The sequence below is a fragment of the Melozone crissalis genome, unplaced genomic scaffold, assembly GCF_028551555.1.
Source record: "Melozone crissalis strain CALT ecotype California unplaced genomic scaffold, PUWL_Pcris_2 ptg000108l_1, whole genome shotgun sequence".
Classification (NCBI taxonomy): domain Eukaryota; kingdom Metazoa; phylum Chordata; class Aves; order Passeriformes; family Passerellidae; genus Melozone; species Melozone crissalis.
Genome location: NW_026535885.1, coordinates 1,388,935 through 1,414,745, shown reverse-complemented (window position 1 = coordinate 1,414,745; position 25,811 = coordinate 1,388,935). Strand labels below are relative to the sequence as shown.

Below are 25,811 nucleotides of genomic sequence, written 5' to 3'. Positions count from 1 at the left end.
TCCCAGTGTAATTAATGACCTTATCTTTGGCCAAAGCCATTTAGATTAAGTGGCTGGTGTGATGGGCTCGGCGGCTCCGGCTGCACAGATGGAAGAGCCGCGTTTGTCTGGGGATTAGCGCGGGGCAGATGGAGTGAAGAGCCATTCCCCATCCCCAAACCTCCCGGCACTGGCAGCAGCCTGAAACCTGAGACCACAACAACTTTCTCAGCGAGCCCTGCCTGGGACTGGAGAGCGATTCCTGCATTGTTTGTCCCTTCTGCAGGGCCCGGAGCAGCAGGAACTGGTGTGACCCTGCCAGGAGCTCCATCCAGCCCCTGCCTGGACACCTTCAAGAGCAGAGGCACAAAACACCGAGTGTGACCTCCCTGCCCTGGCCTTGCTCAAATCAACTGCTCTCCATGGCAGCTCTCCAAGGAAGAAATCCCACCTGCATTGTGGTGCTGACAGGATCAGGGCACGAGTCCTCCCTCCACTGCATGGACAAGGAAGTGTGGCACACCCTGCTCACCTGGAACGCCTGGGAACCAAGGCCTGGCAGCCCCTGCCCAGCACAGCCCATCCCAAACAGGCTCCTGAAGAGAACAGGCTACTGGGGAAGAGGAATGACATGAATCTGTGGGGATAACAAAGTTCATATTAAACCGATTAAGGATATTTAATCCACCTCTAACAGCACGGACATCTGACTGCACTCGGGAGCCGGAGCAGATAATCCCAGCCCTCCTTCCCAGTGCTGCCCCAGTGATCCCAGGCTGGCCTGGGGAGATGACTCAACATCTCAGAGCTGCCTGTCACAAACCAGCTCAGCACACATGGGGCTCCATTCCCAGCTCAACCTCAGGCTGGGAGAACACAATTCCATAGAACACAATTCCATGGGAGAACACAATTCCATGGGAGAACACAATCCCATGGGAGAACACATTTCCATGGGAGAACACAATTCCATGGGAGAACACAATCCCATGGGAGGACACAATTCCATGGGAGAACACAATTCCATAGAACACAATTCCATGGGAGAACACATTTCCATGGGAGAACACAATTCCATGGGAGAACACAATTCCATGGGAGAATACAATCCCATGGGAGAACACAATCCCATGGGAGAAGACAATCCCATGGGAGGACACAATTCCATAGAACACAATTCCATGGGAGAACACAATCCCATGGGAGAACACAATTCCATGGGAGAACACAATTCCATAGAACACAATTCCATGGGAGAACACAATTCCATGGGAGGACACAATTCCATGGGAGGACACAATTCCATAGAACACAATCCCATGGGAGAATACAATCCCATGGGAGGACACAATTCCATGCCACGACCTCCTCGTGGCCTTGTGTTCCAGCACTGGGCTGAGCCCACATCCATGGGTTGAGTCAGCACGGATGGCAAACAAGTCTGGGCTGGAGAAGAGGCTCAGCTGGCACTGCACAGACCCAGCAGCACCGCAGTGCCCAGCATTCCAAAGCAGCACCCAGCTCTGCCCAGTGCCAAATTCCCAGCTTTTCCCTCCCACAGCCCGAGGCAGGCACCCTACGGGGCACTACAGGAATAATTCCATGCTGAGGAACACAAACTGGAGGTTTTAATCTAATCCCCACCAAAGCAGGAATCTCCAGAGCCCGCACCAGCAAATCCACCCACGCAGCCCTTCCCTGGTAGGACGAGCCCTGGCTCTTGCCACATGGCACAGCACAAGGAAAAACTTGTGCTCTACCAACCCTCAAACCCTCCTGGCTTTGAATTTGCCAGGAGAATCCCAAAGGCTGTCCTGGTTTCACCAGAGCAGCATTCCAGGCACAAATGGCACTCACATCCTCCAGGGACAACAATGGGACACCAACTGCCTGGCGGACACAGCACCAGGAATTTGCTGCTCAGTAGCTTCGGATTCAAATTCACGGCTGGTTCCCAGTGCCAAACCACAGAGTAACCCCCCGGGAATTCTGCCTTAACTAGGACAGGCTCATCTGTTGCAAACTCGATGAGATCATTTCCAAGTTCCTGTTTAACAGGTGCCAGCTCCTCCTGCACCTGCTGTGTGCGCAGGGCTCCCTGCCCCCACCAGGCTGGGAACATCTGCTCAGCTCCCCCAGGAGCTGTGGAAAAGGTGACTGGGAGAAGGAACCAGATCTCCTGCCCTGCGCCCAGAGCAGGGAACAGGAGCCAGGTAGAATCAGAGAGCAAGGAAACCGCGCTTGTTAACAGGGAGGGGAACCCACAATAATCCTGCAGCTTTATTTGCATGTAAAAGAACAAAAAAAAAAAAAAAATATCCTCTCCACAATAAAGGCAAGCAGAGCTGGCTCGGCTCCAGAGCTGCACCCCCGGCCAAGCTGGAGGAGTGGGGGTATTTCTGTCTCTGAGATCCACACAACCACAGAGCAGCAGCTCAGCCATTCCAAGGATGCAGCCCTGGCAGGAATTCACACTTTGCATGGGAGGAGGCTCCCAGCAGCCTTGCCCCGGGGCCCAGCCCGTTCCAGGCAGGGCTGGGGGAGCATGGGAACACAGCGGGATGAGCCCACATGAAGAGGATCCCATGCAGCCTTTGCCTTTGTCACACACCTGCCTCACCCCCCCAAAAAAAATGACTCAGCTCCTTGGTTCAAGGCTGCCCAGCACTAAGGAGCTTCCTCTCCATGCAGGTGGATGCACAGCTGCTCCCTTTTCCAGCCCTAAGGCACGGGCAGGCTGCCATCCTCGTCCGAGGTCTCTGTGTCCCCACTGTCCCCCACGGTCCCTCCGGATGCCTCCAGCTTCCTTCTCTTCTTCAGGTGGTGCAGGTGGGATTTGGAACGTGTGTGAGCTGGAGGAAGAGGCAAACAGAGCCTTTAATCTGTGGAATTTGGAGGAGGAAGCAGCCAAACCCCCCACGCAGGGCAGAGCACCCTCCCTTGCCAGCACAATTCATTCCCAGGGAAAAGCGAATTCCCAAACCCTGCCCTGGACACTTCCAGGCCAAACTGTCAGGGCTCAGAAGAGGACAAAGGAAGAACTGAGAGAGGGAAAAATGCTGGTTCTGTGCAAGCAGAAGATTCCAGGCTGTCAGTGCCAGGGAAGAGGGAATGTGCTGCCCAAGAGGTGCCACTCCGCAGGCTGCAGGTGAGGTTGTGCAACTCCCTGCTCCCCACGGAGAGCTGCCAGAATGGTTTGCAGGACTGGATCCCTGCACCACAGCACTGGCAAGATGCTGTGCATCCTACAGGGCAGCCAGGGAAAAGCCTGGGGCAGAATTTAAACTTCTGGATAACTCCAGGGCAGTGCCCCAGCCATGAGAGCAGTGCAGCAGGAGTCAGACGGGAACAGAGGGGTAACCCCAGGGATTCAGCTTGGAGCAGCAGGAGCTGCATTTCTCCATGAAATCACATCCTTAAGGACAGCCAAACCTCCTTATCAGCGGTTTTATCTCAGGGGAGGCTTTGTCTGACCATCTTGGCGGGGTGGTTTTGCCTTTTCCAAGAGATCAGAGCAGCAATTAAAGCACAAACTTTTCCAGCAGGGCCTTAATTAAACGAGGGTATGTACTCTGCTGAATCAAGGCCCTCAGGTGTTTTCCAGCCATTCTTTTTCTGCCAAAGGATGAAATCACATGCAAAGCTGCTGCTTTATCACAATGCTGGAGGGTCACCCTCCCCCTGAGATAAAGTCTCACCTCCTGCAATTTGTCACAAGCAACACCAAAGCTACAGTGGCTGAGGAAGTGCCAATTGCTGCTGCTGTCTGGGAGTTGTGCTCTTCAAGTCCATATAAATTGTAAAATTACAATTTTAAAATCCCCCAGAGCCAGCAGGGTGCTGGGAAAGCAGTTCCCAAAACTCCCCGTCACCTGACCTAAGCAAACAGAGCAGAGTGCAGATCCACCCAGTTCCCACCACTGTTTTCACCTTCCTTTTTTTCCATTTTGCAGGCTTTGGAGTGTTTTTCTCCCACCACCTGTGGATCTGAGTCCAGTTCAGCTGGATACAGAGAATAACAGCTGCTCTTGGCTGAGGGAGGCACTGTCACCATTTACTGGTGTCTGGGGTGACATCCCTAAGGACATGGAGGGATTTGGGGGGACCTCAAGGAGCTCCCACTCAAAACAGAACTTTCTAGACCTAAATGATGCCAGAGACCCCGAGAGTTTTCAGTTCTGGACAAACAGAGCTCCTTCAAAGCACCTCCTGAGGCAGCTGAGATAAAACAACAACTGCACTTAACTGATCTCACTGCAAGGAGCCTCCCCCAAAGAGCAGCTCCAGCCTTCGCTTTCAGCACTTCCCTGCCTCAGCCAGGAATAAGCAACTCCTTCAAACCCAACAACCTGGGAAATTTATCTTTGGTTGTGTCTCAGCTGCTTGTTTTGGCTGGGGCAGAGTTGATTTCCCTGCCAGTAGCTGCTCTGGGGCTGTGTTTGGATCAGGGTTGATAACTCGGGGATGTTTTGTTGTTGCTGGGAGCTCTGGAGCTGACTCAAGGCCTTTTCTGCTCCTCACAGCAACACAGAGGGGGCTGGGGGTGCACAGGGGGGTGGAGGGGACAAAGCTGACCCCAGCTTACCCCAGGCCATGCAGATCACACATCCTGGGGGGAAGGAAGGGGGGGACATGGGGGTGATGGCATTTGTCCTCCCAAAGTCATGTCAGATGTGATGGAGCCCAGTTTTCCTGGGGATGGCTGAGCATCTGCCCAACCATGGCAGGCAGTGAATTAATTCCTAGTTTTGCTTGGCTTTCTCTATTAAACTTTAACTCGACCCACCAATTTTCTCACTTTCACCCTTCTGCAATTCTCCCAGAGACAGAGAGTGGGGGAGTGGCTGTGGGGGGCTCAGATGCTGGGGTTAAACCATGACCCTGCACATCCTGTACTTGGGCAACACATGGAGATTTACCAGTTTCATTTCTGCAGCCAGTTTCTCCATGACTTTTTGTTTCTGGTTCTCAGCATGAGCCTCCCAGCACAGATAAATTCACTGACTTAATCTGATTCCAGCTGAGCTCTTTTAAAGTAAGTCTATGGAAAACAGAAAATCCCTTTCTATTACAGCTAGGAATAGTTTAAAAAAAAAAAACACACACACACATAAATAGGAAATATTAGAGCTGAACTATTAGAAACATTATGAAATTTTCATTTACACAACAGAATTTTAGAGGAGCGAGATTTGCTCTGTGCTTTTTGAGGAAGCATCCAGAGTGTTGTGAAGGACCAGGAGCCCTGATAAACACAGCAGCTCTCAGATGCCACATGCAGATCTCTGGTGTGATGCTCTCTGTGTTTTCAGGGTGCTGGGAAGGGAGGGGAAGCCTAGGGAAGGAGGGAATCCTAACAGATGGTTCCTGTTGTTTGCTCCTGCAAACAACCCTTTGAAAGGCCAGGACCATGAGCTGGGGGTCACCTGGCCACAGGGCAGCTGCTCCAGCAGCACAGAGAAGCTCAGCCCTCCCAGGTGCCCCCCTGTGCCCTGTGAGGGCCCTACCTGCCCACTCCCTGTCGCCGATGATGAGCCTGGCGCAGAGCTCGCACACGCGATGGCTCCGCTTGTTCTCCTCGTCCTGCTCCATCCTCAGGGGCTCTGCCGGGGGCTCGCGGCCCTGCACATCAAATAATGCCTCAGGTTGGGCTCTGACACCAAAACTTGCCTGTGTTCACTCTCACAGAGGTTGGGATGGGAGCTTGGAAGACTCAGACACAGGCTGGCAAGGCAGAGAGCAGAGTTTTACCAAGTGCAGCAGTGGGCATTGGGGAAAATGTTCAGATGAGACAACAAATGTACCACTGCAAGGAAATGCCAAGGCTGGGCATGGGAACAGCCAGCCCTGCTCCAGGGACAGGCTGTGCGCCAAGTGAGGGGGCCTGGAGACCACAGAGAGGTCAGCCAGCCAAAGTCCATCTCCCCAGTACCTGGATGAAGCTCTCCACGATCTCCAGGGCAGGTTTCAGCACATCCTCCTCCCAGCGCTGCACATCAGACACCTCCAAGCCATAGACTGGGGGCACGTTGGGCCCAGGACCTACAGAAACACCACAGGGCAGCTCAGCACCAGACAGAAACCCTCAGCACCCCCTCCCAGAACCCAGGGGGAGCAGAGGGATCTGCTTTTTCCTATCAGCACTCAGAACCAACAGCACCAGGCTGTCCAGGGCCAAAATTCCCTCCTGCAAGCAGCAGGAACACCTCAGGATTCAGGGAAGCATCTTCACAGCTGGCTGCCCTTGGGAGAATGTTCTGGAACGTGAGCATGCCAACAGCCCATCACAACAAGCAGCAGCTCAGCCCAGCCCTGGTGCACAGGAGGCTGGGAGGATGAAAGAGCTGGATGCAGGCACAAAGGCACCACAGCGGGCTGACAAGGAGAGGCAGGCAGGGAGCCTGGATGAGGGATCTGAGCGTGCAGATCCCCACTCAGAGCTGGAACTGACTGTGCAGGGGCTGATGCTCCGGGTTCCTGGCAGGAGATGCTTTACTAAGGACAAGGGACAGCTTCACGGCCACCCCTCTGGCCTGCCCTGGCCCAATGCCAGGACACAGGGCACTGGCTGCAGCCAGGACAGGGTGAAACAGCTGCCAGCAGAGAGCACCTGCTCCCTGGGTGACCTGGCTGCTCTCCATGGCTCACCTGCCCTCCACGGGCACCTGGCTGCCCCTGCCTGGACAAAGCCATCAAAGGCTCCACGTGCCAGCCCCCAGCAGGTGCTGCTTTTATTGCTGTGCCCACAAACAAGCCCCTGCCAGGCCCATCTGAAGCACACCTGCCACCAGAAAGGTGAGCTGAGCCCACTCTGCCAAAACCCCTGCACCTCCTTCAACGTCCTTCTTTTCTTGACTCGAGTTTCTCCCTGCCTCCTCTTTATTTTTTTTTTTTTTTACCATTATTTATTTTATTGTTGTTTTGCCCCTACTGAGCACCTTTCAACAAGTGCCCGGCTCCCAGCTGCTGCTGCTGGCCCTGCTCCAAGGCTGGGGCTGGGCTGGGGAAGTCCTGCTGGCTCCGTGCCACCGCACAGAGCACGGCCTGGGCTGGGAGCAGCCACGGGGCTGCTGCTCCTAATCTGGAGGGCAGCTGTCAAATGGGCTTTGCTCCATGCCAGGAGCATGTGTGGGTGCGTGGGGACCCCCTCCCTGAGCCATGTGGCAGGATAAGCTGCAGGGATGTTGTGACCATCATCATCATCATCATCATCATCTAGCAGTGCCTGACATGGGGCTGAGCCTCTGCTTGGGAATTATCCCTCCTGATGGCTGGGAGGGGATGGGGTAGAGGGATACAGGAGCCAGAGCTGAGTGTCTCTTGAGTGTTTGGGATGAGAGGCTGTGGGCAGAACACTTCTCAGCAGGGCAGGAGATCCACTCTGCAACCCAAACCAGTGGGAAAGGCAGAGCCTTGCGGGTGCATGGGGACACTGGGAGGCTCCTGGAGGGTCTGGCTGGGAGCAGACCCCCAAACACAGGCTGCCCCAAAGCCCCAGAGTGCCCTGTGGAGCTGAGATGGGGCATGAGCAGAGCTGGGAGCAGAGGACTCACGTTTCAGGAAGCGGTTCCGGACCCATTTGTTCTGCCTGCGGGCGTATCTCTTGGTCACCTGCTTCAGGGCCTGGATCCCTTTGGAACAGGGGATTAAACAGAAGAAATAAACCCCAAAGGTCAGTGAGAAGAGACTGTCAGCTCCAGGGGAGAGAAATCACACAAGAAAGAAGTTTGTGCTGGGTGGCAGCATGAGAATTATTTTTCCTGTCTGTGCCTGCACCGAGAAGAGGCTGGACAAGGTACCCCAAATATCCCTGAATAAACAGAGGGTGCAAAGAGCCCAAACCCTCCACCCTGAAGCTTTAGCAGGTAGGACAACCTGTTCAAGTGTTGCACTGCTCTCATAATGCCCAATTCCCTGCACAAATGGAGCCCAGGACTGCTCATCCCACCCAGCAGAGGATGATTTACCACTCTACAACTGCTCAGTATTTAGTACCAGGCTTATCAAATCCCTCCTAATCATCTCCTGAGCAGACACAACAAGTTCCTCCTGCATCAGACTTGTTTTCAAGCCTTTTATCATTTCTGTGGCTTCTTCAGTCTCTGCTTTCACACTGAACCCTCCTTGGCATGGATGGACTTTGCCTGGGCCCTCCCTGTGTAGAGAGCAGCTCCCCTCCAACATCAGCCCAGACATTCCAGAGTAACACAGCACCAAAGGGATGATCCCTGCTGACTGATCCCCACATTCCTCACCACCACAGAGCTGCTGACATGCTGAGTTCTGCTTCATTCCTCTTCTCCAGCCCTGCTCTCCACAGCTGGGATTCCATCACCCAGGTGGACCTGCTCCAGCTCCCAAGTCACCTGTACCCTGTGCACCCTGCAAGGAGGCCTGAGGGGAGGGAAGGGCTGCTCTGGGTGTGCTCAGAGATGCTCTCCAATCACTGGAAAACGAGTCCCTGCCCCTCTGGGCTGCCAGAAGTGGGAAATGCAGAGAGAAAGGCGCACCTGGGGCTGTGACCTTTTAGAGCACCTTGTGGTGTCACCTGGAGCTTTGTGGGGCACACAGGGCGCTGCCCTCACCTTTCTCCAGCAGCAGGGCACTGGTCTCGGGTGAGCAACTCCCTTCACTGACGAGGAACTCGTGGAATTCCTTGAAGCCAATGGACTGGAAGATGCCGTGCTGGTAATCCTGCCTGGAGAACCAAAGGCAGGGTCACGGTGGGAGACCCCCAGAGGGAGGAGCAGAGGGGACCTGGCTGCTCACCCACCGGTTCTCTGCCACCTTCTGCTGGTTGTAGCGGCGGTGGAAGTCGCGCAGCTCCTCCAGCAGCCCTGCAGCCAGCATGTCATCCACCCTCTTCTCCAGCCGTGCATCCAGAGCTGCAGGAGGAGAGCAGGACATGCTGAGCCATGGGGAGCCATGCCCTGGGGGGCTGCACAGCCTGCCAGGACAGGAGGCAGCACTGCCAGGACAGGAGCCAGCACTGCCAGGCTGCTGCTCCACCTGAGGAAGGCAGAGCCTGGCAGTTCTGTGTCACACCCACTGCTGCCAGAGGAATTGCTGCCTTCTCCAGGGAGGAGGCAGAGGCAGGAGCAGGGAGTGAGCCCTTGCCCAGCCAGCCAGGAGCCCGCTCTCACCTGCCTGGTCTGCGTGGAGCCACAGGATGCAGGAATGTGGGTATTTCAGGGGCCCACCTAAGGGCCCCCCACCTTCCTCCTCCTGCTGCTGGTGCAGGATTTCGCTGTGGGGGATCCCTGTCTCTTCAAACACTTGCAGGCTCCTGGAAGCAGAGGCACACAGAGCTCAGAGGCTGAGTGAGAACGAGCGCTCCCATTGCCCCAGCAGCCCCGGGGGCTCCAGCAGAGGGAACCGCAGACACTGCCGAGATCCAACCCTCTCATGTGGGGCGAGGGCAGGTCCCAGCCCCGTCCCGTGCCCGGCATCCACGCACACCCAGCTCCTGGGGCTGCAGCGCTGGCACCCGAGGAGCCCAGAGCACAGCCACCCACTCCTGCCTGGCACAGGGACAAGTCCTGCAGGGGACAGGGATCTGGCTCCAGCCCTGCCCTTTCCAGCCAGGCAGGGCTGCAGGGAAGGGAGACCAGCGCTGAGACGCTGCTGTGGAGCTGTGCCCAGCCCGGGCAGGGAGGGAGCTGTGCTGCTGCCCCACCCTCCATCCCCCTGCACCGTGCGAATGGGGTGGGCGGCGTTCTGCTCCCCGGGGCCAGGGCTCGGCTGGGACGGAGCAGCAAGCCTGGTCTTGCTGCCGCGCTGTTCCCACAGAGCTCAGCTATGTTACTCAGCCAGCAGGGCAGCTTGCTCTTTAAATAGCTCCAGACAAACCCTCTGCTGCTGGGGCACGGAGCAGGAGCAGCCCCAGAGCACAGCCCAGCACCCCAAAGGCAGCTTAGAATGGGGCTGTGTGGCCAAAGGGCTCAGATCCCACGGAGTCCCCAGCACCACGAACCCAGGAGCACCCACTGGGTGGGAATGCTCATCCTGCCGTGCTCCCAGGCACACAACTCCCTGGGAAAGGGGCGCTGAGCCCTGGTACCTCCTGCCCCTGGCACCCCAAGCTCACCTGGCCACCTTGCGCTTGTCGTGGGGGTGCAGCTTGGCCGCCATCTCCGGGTCCACCTGGCTCAGGCGCCGATGGAGCTCAGCACTGTCCAGCTGCTCCAGCTCCACTTTCCTGTCACTGTCCAGCCTGGGGGCACTGCTGGGCTTCTCCTGTGGGCCACAGGACAGCCCTGAAGCAAACCCTGTGCAAGCAACACGATCCCCCATAGCCATGGGGTTCTCCTTGCCCCTTTAGGTTCTCCTTGCCCCTCTCCAATTGCCAAATTGCAGGAAGTTTGCCCTAAACATAGAATTAATCCTTTCCCAAAGGGATTCACAGCCCCCCACAGTACCTTGGTGTTGATAAGGACCTTCCAGAGCAGGGACTCGATGTAGTAGTTGGTTCCTCCCACAACTATGGGGATCTTGTCCCGGGCAAAGATATCTTCAATGTGCCAGAGTCAAGGAGCAGAAGCAGAGATCAGAGCGCAGGGGGAAGGCTGTGGGAGCAGCAGTGTGGGGCTCAGATCCCACTCTCCCAGCCCCAGGGAAGCAGTGAGGCTGCAGGACAGGGTTAGAGGTGTCCCTCATCTCTCATTACTCTCTGTCACCTCCAAAACTCAGGGACACCCCAGGACTGCCAGGGAGGACAACACTCAGCACAGGGCAAAAGAAGCCCCAAGCCCCTCTCACCAGCAGAATCCTCTGGAAAATGGAGTCAGCTGGGATGAGGAGAGCCCAAACATGGATCCCTCTGGCCATGGAGGGGGGAAGCCCATCCCTGCTCAGCCAGACAGGCTGCAGCATGACAGGATATGAGAGGCACGGCTTTGTCCCTGAAATCCACCACAGTGTAGTTGGAGACAAGGGGATCCACAAAGCTGATCATGTGGTGTCTGCAGAGACGCTGCTCCTGAGGGGAAACCTTGTTGGTGATGATGTCCAAGCCCTTGTACACCTGGGGAAGAGAAGAGTGTTTCACCTCTGTGTGCTGTGAGACCTGCACTGACCCCTTCCCCCTGTGCCAGCCACCCCTCCCAGCCCTGCTGGGGCAGCACAGGGCACAGCAGGGACACGTGCCACGTTCAGGCAGGGCAGCAGGAATGCTGCCAACACCTGCCAGCTCCTGCCAGGGCCGAGCTGCCTCTCTCTGCTGTTTGTTCCTGCCCACGGGAGATGAACCGTGGAGTCCAACCGCTCGTGAAGCTTTCCTGCTTTGATACAAGCCTGTAACGAGGGGTGGGAGGGCTGATGCAGCTCTTGGACAGTGCAGCCAAAGCCTTGGCAGTGTCACCAGCCTGGCACAGAGCCCCAAAATTAGGGCCTCCGAGCTGCCACCCCCTCATGTGCTGCTGCAGCTAAAAGCTCAGGTGTGCTGCTCTCCAGGCACAGCACAGATCCTTGTGGGGACAAGGATCACTGCTTCCTGCCACACAGAGCACATTCCAGGCACGGGAAGTGAGGACAGCTCCTCACCCTGCTTCCCATGCAAACACACCCTCCTCAGCACTGCCAGCTCACGGTGGGGCACATAAAACCTCTGTGTCCAGCCCAGCTCTGTGCTGTGCCCAGGACTGAGAGGAAGTGGCAAAGGAGGTGCTTTGGAAGGATGTGTTTAGTTCTCAGAGCCTTCCTGCTTAACAGAAGTCTCCCAGCATGGGATCAACCGGGATGATGGGGAAAAGGACTGGAATTGGCTGCGCTCATTTCCTCCTCCATCCCACCCCAGCCAGACCACAAGAAATAAATTTCCCCTTAATCCCCTCTGAGAAGCTGCCAGGCCTCCTGCTGCAGCGTGGCCTCCACCCACTGCTCCCCTGGTCCCAGGCAGGAGGACAAGGTGACACAGAGGTGACCCACGGGCAGCAGGCACAGAGGGATGAGGTTAGTGGAGCAGGGAAGCCCGAGCCCTGCCTGGAGCAGTCATGCGAGGAGCTGCCGGAGCTGCTGAACCAGCTCTGCTCCCACCTTGCTCAACTGCAGCCCTGGGAGAGCCAGACCTGGCTCCTGCTCCCATCCCATCCCAAAAGGCTCCCCCAGGGGCAGGAAGCGAGGGGGAGAGGGAGGGCAAGCAAAGCCTGCAGAAAGGCAGCAGCCCCAGGGCATGGTGAGCAGGCAGGACGGGCCCACGGGCAGCTCTGCCAACGTGCCCCGTGGCTGTGGGCAGCTTATTGATCCCTGGGCTGGCAGCTCCATTCAACACGGAGCTCCAGCCGGCACAGAAAGGCTTTGAATTCAGCGAGCTTTGGCTCCCTGCCTGCTCTCCCCATTCCCAACCCTCCAGCTCCTCCAATTCCCCCTGCCTGCCTGCAATCCCAGCGAGCACAGAGGGCTGACAGGCTGCTCAGAGTCAGCCAGCAGCTCCCAGTGCCCTGCACGGGCACATCCAGGACACAGAACACAGGCTGTGATCCCTGAGCACATCCAGGACACAGAACTCAGGACACAGGACTCAGGCTGCCATCCCTGAGCACATCCAGGACACAGAACTCAGGACACAGGACTCAGGCTGCCATCCCTGAGCACATCCAGGACACAGAACTCAGGACACAGGACTCAGGCTGCCAACCCCAAGCACATCCAGGACACAGAACCCAGGCTGCCATCCCCAGGCACATCCAGGACACAGAACTCAGGACACAGGACTCAGGCTGCCATCCCTGAGCACATCCAGGACACAGAACTCAGGCTGTGATCCCCGAGCACATCCAGGACACAGAACTCAGGACACAGAACTCAGGCTGCCATCCCTGAGCACATCCAGGACACAGAACCCAGGACACAGGACTCAGGCTGCCATCCCTGAGCACATCCAGGACACAGAACTCAGGACACAGGACTCAGGCTGCCATCCCTGAGCACATCCAGGACACAGAACTCAGGCTGTGATCCCTGAGCACATCCAGGACACAGAACTCAGGACACAGAACTCAGGCTGCCATCCCTGAGCACATCCAGGACACAGAACTCAGGACACAGAACTCAGGCTGCCATCCCCAGGCACATCCAGGACACAGAACTCAGGACACAGGACTCAGGCTGCCATCCCCGAGCACATCCAGGACACAGAACTCAGGCTGCCATCCCCGAGCACATCCAGGACACAGAACTCAGGCTGCCATCCCCGAGCACATCCAGGACACAGAACTCAGGCTGCCATCCCTGAGCACATCCAGGATAGAAAACTCAGGCTGCCATCCCCGAACACATCCAGGATAGAAAACTCAGGCTGCCATCCCCAGCTTCTCCTGCAGATTAAACACCCAGAGCCTCCTGGAATATCTGGCAACAAGGGGAGGAATGCAGTGTCAGTGTGTGGGCTGGCAGGAAACAAAGGCAGCCTTTTACACACAGGCAGTAAGCCCTGAGAAGGTTTCCACCAGCTGGCTGTCGGCAGGGCCTCGCACCGAGACGTCCTCCTGACACTCATTTCTATTTTCAGCCAGCGGCTCAGATAAGCCTTTGTTGCTTTCTAAGGCCCCAAAACAGATTAGCAGCAGCCTGGAGCAGCCGGGCTCCGAGACGCACGGAGCACAAGGCAGCACTAAAGATGCTTAGCCTTGAGGGCATCCTCCCATCTCTGCCTGAGCCTCCACACTGGGCTGGGAGGGCAGAGCTGCCCCTGTGGAAAAGGTGGGGAAACTGAGGCAGGACACAAAATCCATCATGATTTTCAGGATCTGCAGGCCTGGGAAGGGCAGGTTCTCCCAAATCTTTATTCTGCCACTCGTTATGTGCATCATTCCGAACTCTGTCACCACCATCCTCACCCTGAGTGCAAGGAGTGTAAGAGGTGACATGACAGACCCCAAACACATCCAGGCCATCTATGGCCAGGAAAACATCAGGATTTCCCAGGGGCCATGCTGGAGAGAGGCGTGGAGGACCCAAACAAGGAGAGCACGATTGACTCCCTGCCAAGGCTCTGGAGATGTCCTGACTCCACACATTGACTGGCAAGTGTGTGCTACAGCAACTGCATCACCATCCCAAGGGAGAAATCCAGAATGGACAGTGGAACCCAGAAGGGACAGTGGGATCCAGAAGGGACCCTGGGATCATGAGTGGATGGGGCCCTCATCAAGCTGGCACAGGGATCCCTGCACGTTCACTGCCAGGCATGAAGAAACACGACTGCCTTCACCCTGCCTGGCTCTCCAAGGAATTATTTACTCCTCAACCAAAATCACTGGGATGACAAACAGCAACAGAAAGGACAAAAAGAAAGATTAAGAGGCCAGCAGATTAACCAGAGCTCCTGAGCTGCAAGCAGGCAGCAGTTAAGTCTGTAATTTGAGCGCAGCGTCTCAGAGCCATGACGAAAACACCCTGGAGATGGATAGAGGGGTGCCTGTGTGTGGGAACAGGTGGGCTCAGGGCTCCCCAGCCCCTTCCCCAGCCTGGCTCCCGCTCCAGCAGCTGCCCCAAAACACTGCCAGCATTTGTCAGCGCTGCTCAGAGCCCAGCAATGAATGCACAGAGGGGGCTCAGGGCGACACGGTCGCTGGCAGCTGTCAATCCCCGAGCAGCAATGGGATTTCCAAACCCCGGCGAGTCTCCTGCGAGGACAGCAGAGGCAGCCCTGCGTGGCAGGGGGACGGGGCACGGGGAACAAAGGCAGGGAGAAAGGAGCCCCGGCTGGGGGGCACCGGGGGCCGCCCCGCCTCGGCAGCACGCTGCATTACCGGATAAAGCAGCCGAGCTGCCGGGCCCTGGCTCCACAGTCACGCTAGAATGAGATTAAAAGGAAAGCAGGACAAGAGCCACTGGAGCCTGGATGCCTTCGGGCGCCTGCAGCAGGGCCCTCCCTGCACTGCCTGCATTCCCATGGTGGGGCCTGAAAGGAGCAGGGCACAGAACGCACGCTCCGAAACATCCACGAGCAATTCAGCTCATAAACATCCACCAGCAGATTCAGCTCCTAAACATCCACCAGCAAATTCAGCTCTAAACATCCACCAGTGGGGATTCAGCTCCTAAACATCCACCAGCACATTCAGCTCCTAAACATCCACCAGTGGGGATTCAGCTCCTAAACATCCACCAGCAAATTCAGCTCCTAAACATCCACCAGCAGAAATACAGCTCTAAACATCCACCAGCAGAGATACAGCTCCTAAATATCCACCAGTGGGGATTCAGCTCCTAAACATCCACCAGCACATTCAGCTCCTAAACATCCACCAGTGGGAATTCAGCTCCTAAACATCCACCAGCAAATTCAGCTCCTAAACATCCACCAGCAGAAATACAGCTCTAAACATCCACCAGCAGAGATACAGCTCCTAAATATCCACCAGTGGGGATTCAGCTCTAAACATCCACTAGGAGAGATTCAGCTCCTAAATATCCATCAGCAGAGATTCAGCTCCTTAATATCTACCAGTAGAGATTTGGCTCTAAACATCCACTAGTGGGGATTCAGCTCTAGGCATCCACCAGCAGAGATTTAGCTCCTAAATATCCATCACCAGAGATTCAGCTCCTAAACATCCATCAGCAAAGATTCAGCTCCCAACATCCACAAGCAGATTCAGCTCCTAAATATCCACCAGCAGAGATCCAGCTCCTAAATATCCACTAGTGGGGATTCAGCTCTAAACATCCACCACTGGGAATTCAGCTCCTAAACATCCACCAGCAGAGATTCAGGTCCTGAACATCCACCAGAATCTCACCAGCAGGGATTCAGCTCCTAAATATCCACCAGCAGACATTCAGGAGGCTCCAAGCACACCTGCAGAGCTCAGGATGCAGCAGCAGCCTCGTGGCCATAGCATGGGCCAAGCCAGCAGCCACTTCTCCAATATTAAAGATGGGCAAAGCTCCTGCTCTTCACGTTTTGCCCTCTCAGGATTTCAGTTCGGCTCAAACATCACTCTTTCCCCAAGAGCTTAAGGGAAATATTGTATGAAATTACTTTCTGATTGCTCGCCCCAAATTCAGGAGAGTGAGGTTTTAAATTTAGCTCAGTGGCACACAAAGAGTGACCAGGAAATAGGGAGGTGAGCACACGACAGCAGGAATTGATCTCTGAGCAGCACAAAGGGTGTTGCTGGCAGAAAACACCTTTTTATGTAGAATAATAAACATATTTAACATTAAACTTGATGGAAAGTTCACGCCCTATAGGAAGTGAACAGTGAAAGTGTGAATCAGTAAGGAAAATATTTTGCTAAGCAACAGCAAAATTGTTATTCTTGTGGTGGCTGAAATGTCCATCCTTTGACAAAGCTCTTGTAGCTGAACAAAATTAAGACCAAAAAAATGAATTTTGGCCCCTTGCTGTTGACTTATCCCGATGACACAACTGATATATTCCACACTGCTGCTTGCAGTGAGAGATAAGACCACAGACACTGGCAAGTAAAAAATATAATTTTTAATGCTCTTCCCCAAATCTCTTGGTGTCCCTTTGCTGATGCCAGAGGACACCACCCTGTGTGTTCCTTACTATCAAGTTACTCCTGCTGCTGTCTCCCCTTACTCAACCCTTTACACCTCTCTGCAGCTTCTGGTGCGTCAAAATTAAAACACCTTCGCTCCGGTTCCATTCCAAAAGGTGAATTTATTGGGGATGAGGAGGCTCAAACAAACACTCTGAACAAACTCCGCAGTTTTGGTTATCTTCAGAGCCCACAGGGCAGGGAGGGGACAGAGAGACACTGTCACAGGAACCAAACAACTGCCCAGTGGGATGGGCAGTGGGACTGGGGAACCGGGGACAGGACAGGGACACCGGGACAGGGACACTGGGACAGGGACACTGGAGCTGAGAATGGGGCACCAGGATGGGTTTCAGGGCTGGGACAAAGGCACGGGGAACAGGACAGGGATATGGGGACAGGGACACTGGAGGTGGCACAGGGGAAGCAAGATGGGTTCCAGGGCTGTGATGGGAGCACCGGGAAGAGGACAGGGACACTGGGGACAGGACAGCGACACCGGGAGCACATTGAATGGGCAGCCTCCATCCCGTGGGCCCTTCCCTACACGCACCCGGACACGGGGCCCGGAGGAACCGGAGGGAACCTGCCCGGAGCCTCCGGGGCTGAGCTTCTCCAGGCCCCGACCGGGCTCTGCTGCTCCTCCAGGCCCAGCTCGGACTTTTCCCGGTGCAGGCCTGGAGCCCTCCCGGTACAGGCCGGACCTCCCTCGGTACAGCTCAGAGCCCTCCCTGTGCAGCCCAGGCCGCCCTCGGAACAGGCCGGGAGGCCCCGGTGCAGCTCGGAGCCCTCCCGGTACAGTTCGGAGCCCTCCCGGTGCAGCTCGGAGCCCTCCCGGTGCAGCCCAGGCCGCCCCGGTAGAGGCCGAGCCGTCTCCCAACCCCCGGCCCAGGCGCAGGCCCCGCCGGGCTCCGGCCGCGGCTCCTCCCGGCGCAGGCCCCGCCGCGGCCTCCCCGGTGCCCGGCGCCGGCCGTACCTGCATGGAGTCGGCGCTGACGATCTCCCCGCCGAGGCGCAGCCCGAGCTGCAGCGCCAGCGCCGATTTCCCGGTGCCGGTGGCGCCCAGGATCACCACGAGCGGCCGCGGCGGCCGCGGGGCCCGGCCCAGGCACAGCGCGGCCGCCGCCGCCATGGCCTGGCCGGGAACGGGGACGGGCGGGACGGGGGCGGGCCGGGGCCGGGGCCGGGGCCGCCCGCGGGGAGGACGGGGCCGGGCCCCGAGCTCCGTGCGCCGCTGCCCGCCCGGGATCCTCTCCCCAGCCCTCTCCGTGTGCCCTCACTCCGTGCCCCGGGTCTCCACAGCCAGCCCGGTCCCCTCCCGGTGTCCCGAGTGCCCAAACCCATCCCCACTCCCGCGGGCCTTTTTCGGGTCCCCCCGTTACCCCCTCAAGCCCCTCACGGCCTTGCCCACGCGTGGGGCTCTGCCCCGTAGTCCCTTTTTGAGGACCGGGTGGGAAGGATGCTGTTGCCGTAGCAACGGGGCAAAGCATGGGGAGCGGGGCTGTTGCCATGGCAACGGGGCAGAGTAGGATGCCGCGCGGGGGCTGCTGCCATGGCAACGGAGAGGAGCGTGTTGCCGTGGCGACCGCGGCTTCCAGTGAGGCTCGTCCTTCCCATCGCCACGGCAACAGGAGGGGATGGGGAGCGGGCACTGTCCCCGTGGCAACAGCGGGGAGGGAGAAGGGGAGCCCGTTGCCATGGCACCTCCGCGGCGCTGCTCTCCCTGGCAACACGCATCCCTCGCCATGGCAACAGCGAGAGGGAGGCTGCGGGCCGGGGGTGTGCGGGCAGCTGGCCCCCCTCGGCAGGGAAGGGATTATCGCCGCCTCGGGAAACTGTCCTAAAAATTTGCCAGCCCAGGCGTGAAGGCGGCATCGTGCCCACAACACCCCCGGGCCAGCGCGGGGATGGGAGGGAAGATGTGGTGGGCAAGCAGGAGTGGTTTGGGGGGTACAGCAAGGAGCAGGGTGTTAGCAGGGCAGTGTGCATTAAAAAATAACAAATTCAGGCCCTGGCAGTGCAGACTTGTGATGATTGCAGCTGACACTCACAAATTGCAGTGCTGAACAAGCGAGAAGGAAAGCCCTGTGTGCTTATTTTCATCACTTCACAGCACTGTCAGTCTCCTTCCCTCACCCTGACCGTGACAATTTGAGAGGAGACACGTGCTCCAGTAACCAGGGAAGTTTCAGGTAGATACACACGAATGCAGGCTTTAGGCAGGAGAACTCAAAGGTGTTTACAAACTGCAGCTCAGTTCTTCAGTTTGCTTTGGGCTTTGGGGACATCTCCTGCTCAGGCTCGGGCTGTGGATCTGCTCATCTGCACTTCCAAGAAAGATAATTAATGATTTAAACTTCCTAGGTACCTTCAGCACAAAAAGAAAAAAACACAATTTGCTAAAAACCTTCTCGGGAGGGTCACCTTGAGCTGAGAAAAGAGCAGAGACTGCGAGTGTGAGTGTCACAAAACCACAACAAAAATAAAACCGTTTGTGGGGCTGCTGCATCTGGGCTGTGCCTCCTGCGCATGGGCGAGGTGTCAGATTTAGGTCACCCCGCTCCCTGGTTAAGCTGTGGGTCATGGGAGCACCTTTTAATGCAGCTCTGGAAGGCTGTGACACCGTGTGATGCAACACAGAGCGTGAAACGCTGCTGGAAACCAAGGGATGGGTGTTTGAGGGCTCCTGTGTGGCACCATTGCTGTTTAAGGCTGGTTTTCCCCCGGTGATCGAGGCTCCAGCAGCAGCTTCTGGCTCCTGAGCCCTCAGCAGTAACATAATCCCACAGCCCTCCTGCATTTAGAGTCAGACTTTTGCTGCCAGGACAAAGGAAACCCAAACGTGTCAGGTTTGGGGGCAGCAGGGAGAACACACATATATATAATTTCACCCACTTGGCAGGTCTGGGCTGTGGAGCTCTCTGGAAGTGAGGGGATTGCATTCCCCTCTCCCTATAGGGTTACTGCCAGACACAGCCCCAGCCCCTGACCCGTGGGGCAGCGATCACCCCACACCCCCTGCCCCAAACCCCATTAGGGGGGTTTTCAGTTACATCAAAGCCTTCTCCCAGCCCAGCCTGGGCTCTCTGCCCTTCCTTGCCACTAAAACCACTTAAAAGGAGGAAAAATAATCCAGGGGATTCATTTCTCTGGCCCCACCACCACGACCACTTCTTCAAGCGCTGGGAGAAATCCAGGACAAAGAGCTCAGTCTTGGTGCAGCTGAGCCTTGGGGAAAAAATAGATTAATTAATTTTTATTAATGTCCAGGATACCCCAAAAGCCAGGGGCCAGAGCAGCCCCCCCTCCAAGGAGCACCAAGGTGATGCATGGAAACCCACAGCATGGAAAAAGCCAACCCAGGCTGTTGCAAACTTATTTATTTATGAAGTATGAGGTAATGAAGAAAGTGCTAAATCCAACCAGTGTTAACTCTAACAGTTCTCAGCAGGTCAGTGGGGACCCCAGGGTGCCATCCTGTGGGACCACCCCTGCCAGCACCCCTGGGAGGGGACAGGGGACTGTGCCACCCCCATACCCCCCCAGAGTGGGCAGCAGGAGGGCACAGGGCAGGCAGAGCAGCCCCCAAAGCTTTGCTGGGGATTTTAAGTGGCTGCTGGTGAAAGAGAACTCACAAAGGTGGGAAAAGGGATCACAAGGATGCTCACGAGGGTGGGAAAGGGATAAAAATTCCCTGTTATTGCAAATGGGTGGTTTGGAGAGCTGCAAGGGGGGTGAATGGCCTCTGCGAGGACTCAGCCCCTTCCTGATCTCCCTAAAGTGCAGCAGGACTGAGCCCTCCCCCACAGCAGGAAATCCCTCTTTAAAAAAAAAAAATTATATATTTATATATATATAAAAAAGCAAACTCTTTACCAAATACTTCTCAAAAAAGTGGTACAAAAATACAGTATAAAAACACAGCCTCCAGTATAAGACTCGCAGTTACAGCAGCAGAGTTTCTAGAACATAAAAACCCAGGACCAGCTACTGCGTGAAGTGACACAGGGAAGTGAGGTACGGTCCAGCCGAGCCAGGGGTGCTCTGAGAGGCACATCCTGCCATCAGGATCCAGGGGATCTCTGCAGAGGAGAGCCCCGTGCTGGGCTCTGGGTCTGCCTGCCTCCAGGAGCCAAGGCAGACGCGGTTGCTTGGGGTTTTTAGGGCTGGTGGATGCTCAGGATCAGCTCCCAGCAATGCTGTTGGTAGCAGATGGCAGAAAGGGGAAATAAATTTGAGCTCTTGAACTGGAGCAGTCACTGAGGAAGCTTCACAGCAGGGACAAGGGAAATCTTGGAACACCCAATGCCAGGAACAACCCCAGGTAGGTGACGCTGTTGGGGTCTCTGCTGCGGACCCATTCCCACGTGCTCCAGCCCCCGGGGCCAACAGTTCCACAAGCAACCAAAAAATAAAAAAAAAAAATGTGCAAATTGAGAAGGAGCTGGGGGTTTGTGGGGACCGGGATGGGGGGCACACGGCGTGCTAGTGCCCCTTAAGGTGAGCAATCCGTTTGAGCAGCTGGGTCCGGCGCAGCTGCAGCTGCCGCTTCTCCGCCGCCATCCTCCTCTCGGCGCTGATGAGGGACCGCAGGTACTCGGAGGATTTGCTCAGGATCACCACTTTGGGGGTCTTGGGGCAGCTGGCCAGCCCGGGCACCTGGTCCCTGAGGGCCAGGAAGCGCGAGCGCAGGTCGTTGCGCCGCTTGCGCTCCAGGTAATTGTGGTTTTTCCTCTTGGCCACGTCCTCGCTGTCCGAGCCGGGGCTGCTGCTGGGTTTGGGCAAGCCGGGCTCAGGCAGGGGCACTGCAGGGGCCGGCTCCACGCTGCTGGGGGGTTCATGCTGCTCCTGGTGCTGCTGGGGGGACTCGGGAGGCGGGCAGGGCTCCGGGGGAGAGCGGGCGGCGTAGTTGTGCTGCTGCTGGTGCACGGAGATGTGGAAACGCTTCATGCAGGGGTCCAGGGGGTCGGCACGGAGCGTGATGGTGACCGGCTTCCTCAGGCTGAGAGATTGCCTCTTGTCCACCGTCACCACGTCGATCTCTTCACCTTCTGCTCCCGTGGAAAAGAAAGAACAAATCTCTGTCAGCCACCCTTCGTTACCTTTCCACAGCTCCCTGGAAGATGTCCCTACTAAAGTTTGGTCATGCGCTGCAAACTCTGCGACCTCCAGAAGCCTTCTCCCAGCCCAGCCGGTGCTCTCTGCCCTTCCTTGCCACTTAAAAGGAGGAAAACTAAAAATCCAGAAGGGATTGAGTGATTTAAGTGCCCCTTCAATACCATCACGGGGGAAGGAGCAGAATTCCCTCCCTGTTTCATGCGCCTGGACCCCCAAAAATGGACTGGGGGGTTTTACTTCCGCCTCACTTCAGCACCAGGAGCAACATGTGTTCATCATAAAGGATCATCAGGAAAGAAACACCCGAGGTGGGGGGAGCTGGAGGAGCAGGATGCTGGGACAGCCTGGTTCCAAAGTTCATCCAATGGGCGCTTTCATGGCCCATTGGAATTGTAAATGAGGGATATAAGGGCAGAAGTAGCCTTTGTTCCCCTCGGCTGCAGCTTCCCACCTCGCTGACTTGCTACTTTTCACAAGCGATAAAGCCCATTCAGCCCCGGCGTCCCGGGGACAGAGGGGACAATCCCCCACTGTGCAAGGAGGGAGCGAGAGGTGAAGAGGTCCCTACAGCAGCCTCTGAACCTCAAAGGCATCTCAAGCCCAGGAGCAGAAAGACCTAAATAAGGCATAATTGGTCCCATTCTGCCTGTTGGCACTGCTGTTGTCCCATCCCAGTGGCTTTGGGGACAGCGAGGTGAGCAGGCTCCAGACACATCCGCTAGGATCGCTCTCACTTCAGGGGATGAGCCTCCAGCTTTTTTTCCTAAGTTTTGGGGGAAAACACAGCCACTTGCTAAAGGCTGAGACGCTCAAACCCTCACCAGCATCGCGGGCAGAGGCCTGGCCCCACTCCCCTGTGAGAGTGCCAGTTTTGGGCTTCCTGATAGTGATCCCAGCCGATCCCCAAACCCTCCAGGCTTTGAGGTTCATCCAGGAAGCCCAAACCCTCCGATATTGGAGCTCCTGTGTTTGGGGACATTCATCAGTGTCACAACCCCCGTACACACACACGCTCATTAATAAAACTCATCCCTCCTAGCCCCGCCCTCCACAGCCTCCCATTGGCTGTCCCACGGGGCCGGCCGGCTGTTCTGCCATGCCATTGGTCCGTGCTGCTGTCCATCAGCGCTGCCCCTCTCATTGTTTGCAATCTGTTGCTTTTTGTTCGGCGCCCACGTGGCGCGGCCGGACCCCTCCGGGACCCCCTCGGTACCGGGACCCCCGCGGCATCCCCGCGGCCCCCGGAGGCCCCCGCATATTTGGGTTAAGCCTCTTAACGCCCGCGACCTGGCTTACAGTGCCCGGGCTACTAATGGCATTAAGCCCCGCGCCGTGACTCACCGGCGCAGGTGGCGGCCACCGAAAGATTTATTAACGGGGTCACGGCACCGCGGCCGCGCTCCCACGGCAGCTCCGGGAGCCACAACGCGCGGGAAACAACGCGCGGGCACCGGCGGGGTTGCGGGGTTGTGCAGAGCCGCAGGGTGTTTGCAAATAACACCGAAAATTGGGGTGAAAATAGAGAGATGCGGAGCAGCGGCACCGCACTGCCGTTGTGGGGGGTTCGGGGGTGACCCCCCGTGTGAACACCGGCACGCACCCCACGCGGGACAGACAGACAGACGCGCCCCGGGGCTGGGCTGGGACACGCCGCAACCGGGGCGGCTGTTCCAGCCCGTCGTACCGAGCCGCTGCCCCGGGGGACGCGCCGCTGCTCCCAAACCTGCTGTCCCCAGGGCATAGTTTGCCTTTTGTCCCGAGGGAAGCGCGTCCCGGGTGGGCCGTGGGAGGAAGAGGAGGGAGCGGCCGAATTCCCGGGCCGGGCAGAGCGCGGCGCGGCGCTCAGAGCCCCAAAGTTCGCACGGCGAGATGCAAACTTGCCCTTCAACCTCCCCACGAGGTTCCCGTGGGGCCGGGAGCCGGGAAAGGCAGCTCCAGACCCCCACGCAAGAACCGGAGGGAGCCCCGAGAGGAACGGGGGGTTGCGGAGCAGAAACCCCGCGGGGAAGGGGAACAGCCGAGCCCGCTTTGTTCGTGGGGCCGGGACCGGGGCTCGCTCGGAGGCTCAACAAAGGCGCAGCCGGGCTGGGAGGCTCCCTGCACACACACACACACACACATGTGCGGACACGCGTGTTCCCCACGCCGGGCTTCCAGCCTTACCGGAGTCGCTCTGGCCCTCGGAGCCCGAGGATGCGGGGATCTTGCTCTCGGCCAGCGGGCAGAGGAACACGGCGGCGGGATCCACGCACTCGCTGACGGAGCTGCTGAAGCCGAAATCCTGCGCGAAGGACGGCTTGTGCGGCGTGGCTCTCTGCGTGCCCGTGGAAAGTTTCTCTGTCATCGCCTTCTCCAGCCGCTCCCGCGCTGAGAAACCGCTCCACATGCAATCCTTGAGGATGAACGCGCTCAGGTTGCCGAAGATCTGCCCCGTGCCTATCAGATACTCCGGCTCTTCCCCGGCCAGGCAGTACCGGGAGAGCCATCCCGGCCGCTCCTCCGGCCCCGAGCATCCCCCCTTGTCCCCGGAGGTGCCCAGCGGGGACAGCGGGGGCGTGGGCACCAGCTCGAACTTCTTCCAGATGTCCTCGCTGGGCGCCGTGGAGCGGTGGAAATCCTCCAGGGCGTCGTGATCGTAGAAGTAGTGCTGGTAGGAGTCAAACTCCATCTCGGCTCGCTGGAAAAAGGGGCGGCCGAAGCGAGGACGGGCGCTCAGGAGAGGGGCAGCCCCAGGGATGAGGGGGGACCCCCACCCCGGCGCCAGCCCCCGAGCCGGGACCGCGGGCGCATTGTTCCCCCGCTCTTATAGCCCGGCCGCGCAGCCCGGCCCCGCCCCCGCCAATCGCCGCGCCATGATTTGCATAAAGGGCGTGGTCATGCACAGAGCCCCGCCCCCTATGGGATACAGTGAAGGGGTCGCGCTGTCCCCCCGGTGTCGCTACCGGGGATGCTCATGGGGTTGTGGATCAGCATCCCCCCCGTGCGCTGGGCTGGGGGCTCCTCGCTGCCCCCGGGGGCTCCCAGCGCCGTCCTTGGCCCCCCGAGAGGGGCAGGGTTTGGGGGATCCCCCTCTGTAAGCGCTGGGGAGGGACACGCAGCTGAGCCACCAGCCCGAGGATAAGGGCAAAGCCAGCTGGGGAAGAGGGGACAAGTGACAAGGAGGCATCATCTGCCGGCAGAGATGGTTTTTGAGGGCTCTTTCTCATCTGCTTGGCTGCCACCCTCAGCTCCTGTTGGGCTGCCCAGCTCACACCACAGGCAGGAGAGTGGCTTGGCACTGGGCACAGCTCAGGGTGCCACCCTGCATGCCACCTGGAGAGGTCCCCACTCCTTCCCAAAGCCCTGACAGGCCCAGCAGGGAGCATTTTCTCCCTGAAAGACACCAACTCCAGCTGACTGGAACAAGGACGCCAGAAAAACAGAGCTGGGGGACACAGTGCTCATGAGGAATGAGGTCTGTGCACAGAGGAAGGGTTGTGGAGGGGTTGGCAGCCCCTGGGGATGTCAGGAGCCACGGGTTGGAGGGAAGTTGGGGTATCTGGGACACACACAGCTCCCACCCGCAGCATTTTGCCCATGCAGCACAGGATGCTGCATCTCTCCAATGCCAAGTTCCTCCTAGAAAGGGCAATAAATGTTGTGAAAACACAGCGGGGCTTTCCCTCCTGGATTTAATTGTTACCCACACGCACGCACGGAGGTACAAAGTCCAGTCTGAACCAACAGATTCCCCTCACAGTGTGTGTGAACCCATTTCAGCCCCAGCATCCTCCTTTCTCCACCCAGATTGTGGATGAGGCCACCGGATTTACCCCAGCCGGCAGCCCCGGGGGGACTGGGGGCTTTAGGAGCTGGTACCCGGGGTGCAGCACCGGCTCTGGAGACAGAAAACTGTCCCAGTACAGCCCAGTATAGTCCAGGTCAGCCCAGCCCTGCAATGCTCTATAAGCCCAGTAAAGTCCGGAGCAGTCAGTCCAGTGCAGCCCAGCACAGACAAGCCCAATCCAGCCCAGTCGGGTCCACCACAGCTCCCCTCGGTTCCCCCCGGTTCCCCCCCTGTTCCCCCCGATCCCGGTCCCGTCCGCCGCCACCGGCGGGCACCGGGCGCCACCTGCTGGGCCCCGGGAGCAGCGCCCGTGGGGCGGCGGGGACGCGCGGGTGACATCGCCCCGGGCAGCCCCCGCCCGCCCGGGGACAGCGCTG

General features: G+C 57.8%; 2 protein-coding genes across 3 annotated transcripts; both read right to left on the bottom strand.

The window, feature by feature from the left end:
• Positions 1–1,115: 1,115 nt before the first annotated feature.
• TRIT1 (tRNA isopentenyltransferase 1) lies at positions 1,116–17,622 on the bottom strand. 2 transcript variants are annotated; one of them, XM_054292273.1, is made up of 11 exons: positions 17,467–17,622; positions 10,855–11,002; positions 10,398–10,489; positions 10,067–10,215; positions 9,123–9,265; positions 8,753–8,864; positions 8,565–8,677; positions 7,533–7,610; positions 5,912–6,021; positions 5,487–5,601; positions 1,116–2,831 (listed from the first exon to the last, which is right to left on the bottom strand). In XM_054292273.1, exons 1-11 carry the CDS (start codon positions 17,620–17,622, stop codon positions 2,701–2,703), a joined length of 1,347 nt encoding a protein of 448 aa, XP_054148248.1. In that variant the 3' UTR covers positions 1,116–2,700. The 2 variants fall into 2 exon arrangements, with proteins under 2 accessions (XP_054148248.1, XP_054148249.1); XM_054292274.1 differs by lacking the exon at positions 17,467–17,622 and adding an exon at positions 17,044–17,064 and having other exon boundaries at positions 1,117–2,831.
• Positions 17,623–20,975: 3,353 nt separating this feature from the next.
• Positions 20,976–24,276, bottom strand: MYCL (MYCL proto-oncogene, bHLH transcription factor). Its single transcript, XM_054292279.1, has 2 exons — positions 23,772–24,276; positions 20,976–21,541 (listed from the first exon to the last, which is right to left on the bottom strand). Exons 1-2 carry the CDS (start codon positions 24,274–24,276, stop codon positions 20,976–20,978), a joined length of 1,071 nt encoding a protein of 356 aa, XP_054148254.1.
• Between the last annotated feature and the right edge of the window lie 1,535 nt (positions 24,277–25,811).

Excerpts from the sequence above, each read along its gene's own strand:
- TRIT1 (XM_054292273.1), bottom strand. The coding sequence starts at position 17,622 with ATGGCGGCGGCGGCCGCGCTGTGCCTGGGCCGGGCCCCGCGGCCGCCG. Across the intron at positions 10,216-10,397 it reads AGGTCCTTATCAACACCAAG|GAGAAGCCCAGCAGTGCCCC; the intron begins GTACTGTGGGGG and ends TGTGGCCCACAG. Across the intron at positions 8,678-8,752 it reads CAGAAGGTGGCAGAGAACCG|GCAGGATTACCAGCACGGCA; the intron begins GTGGGTGAGCAG and ends TTGGTTCTCCAG.
- MYCL (XM_054292279.1), bottom strand. The coding sequence starts at position 24,276 with ATGGAGTTTGACTCCTACCAGCACTACTTCTACGATCACGACGCCCTG. Across the intron at positions 21,542-23,771 it reads CGAGGGCCAGAGCGACTCCG|AAGGTGAAGAGATCGACGTG; the intron begins GTAAGGCTGGAA and ends CCACGGGAGCAG.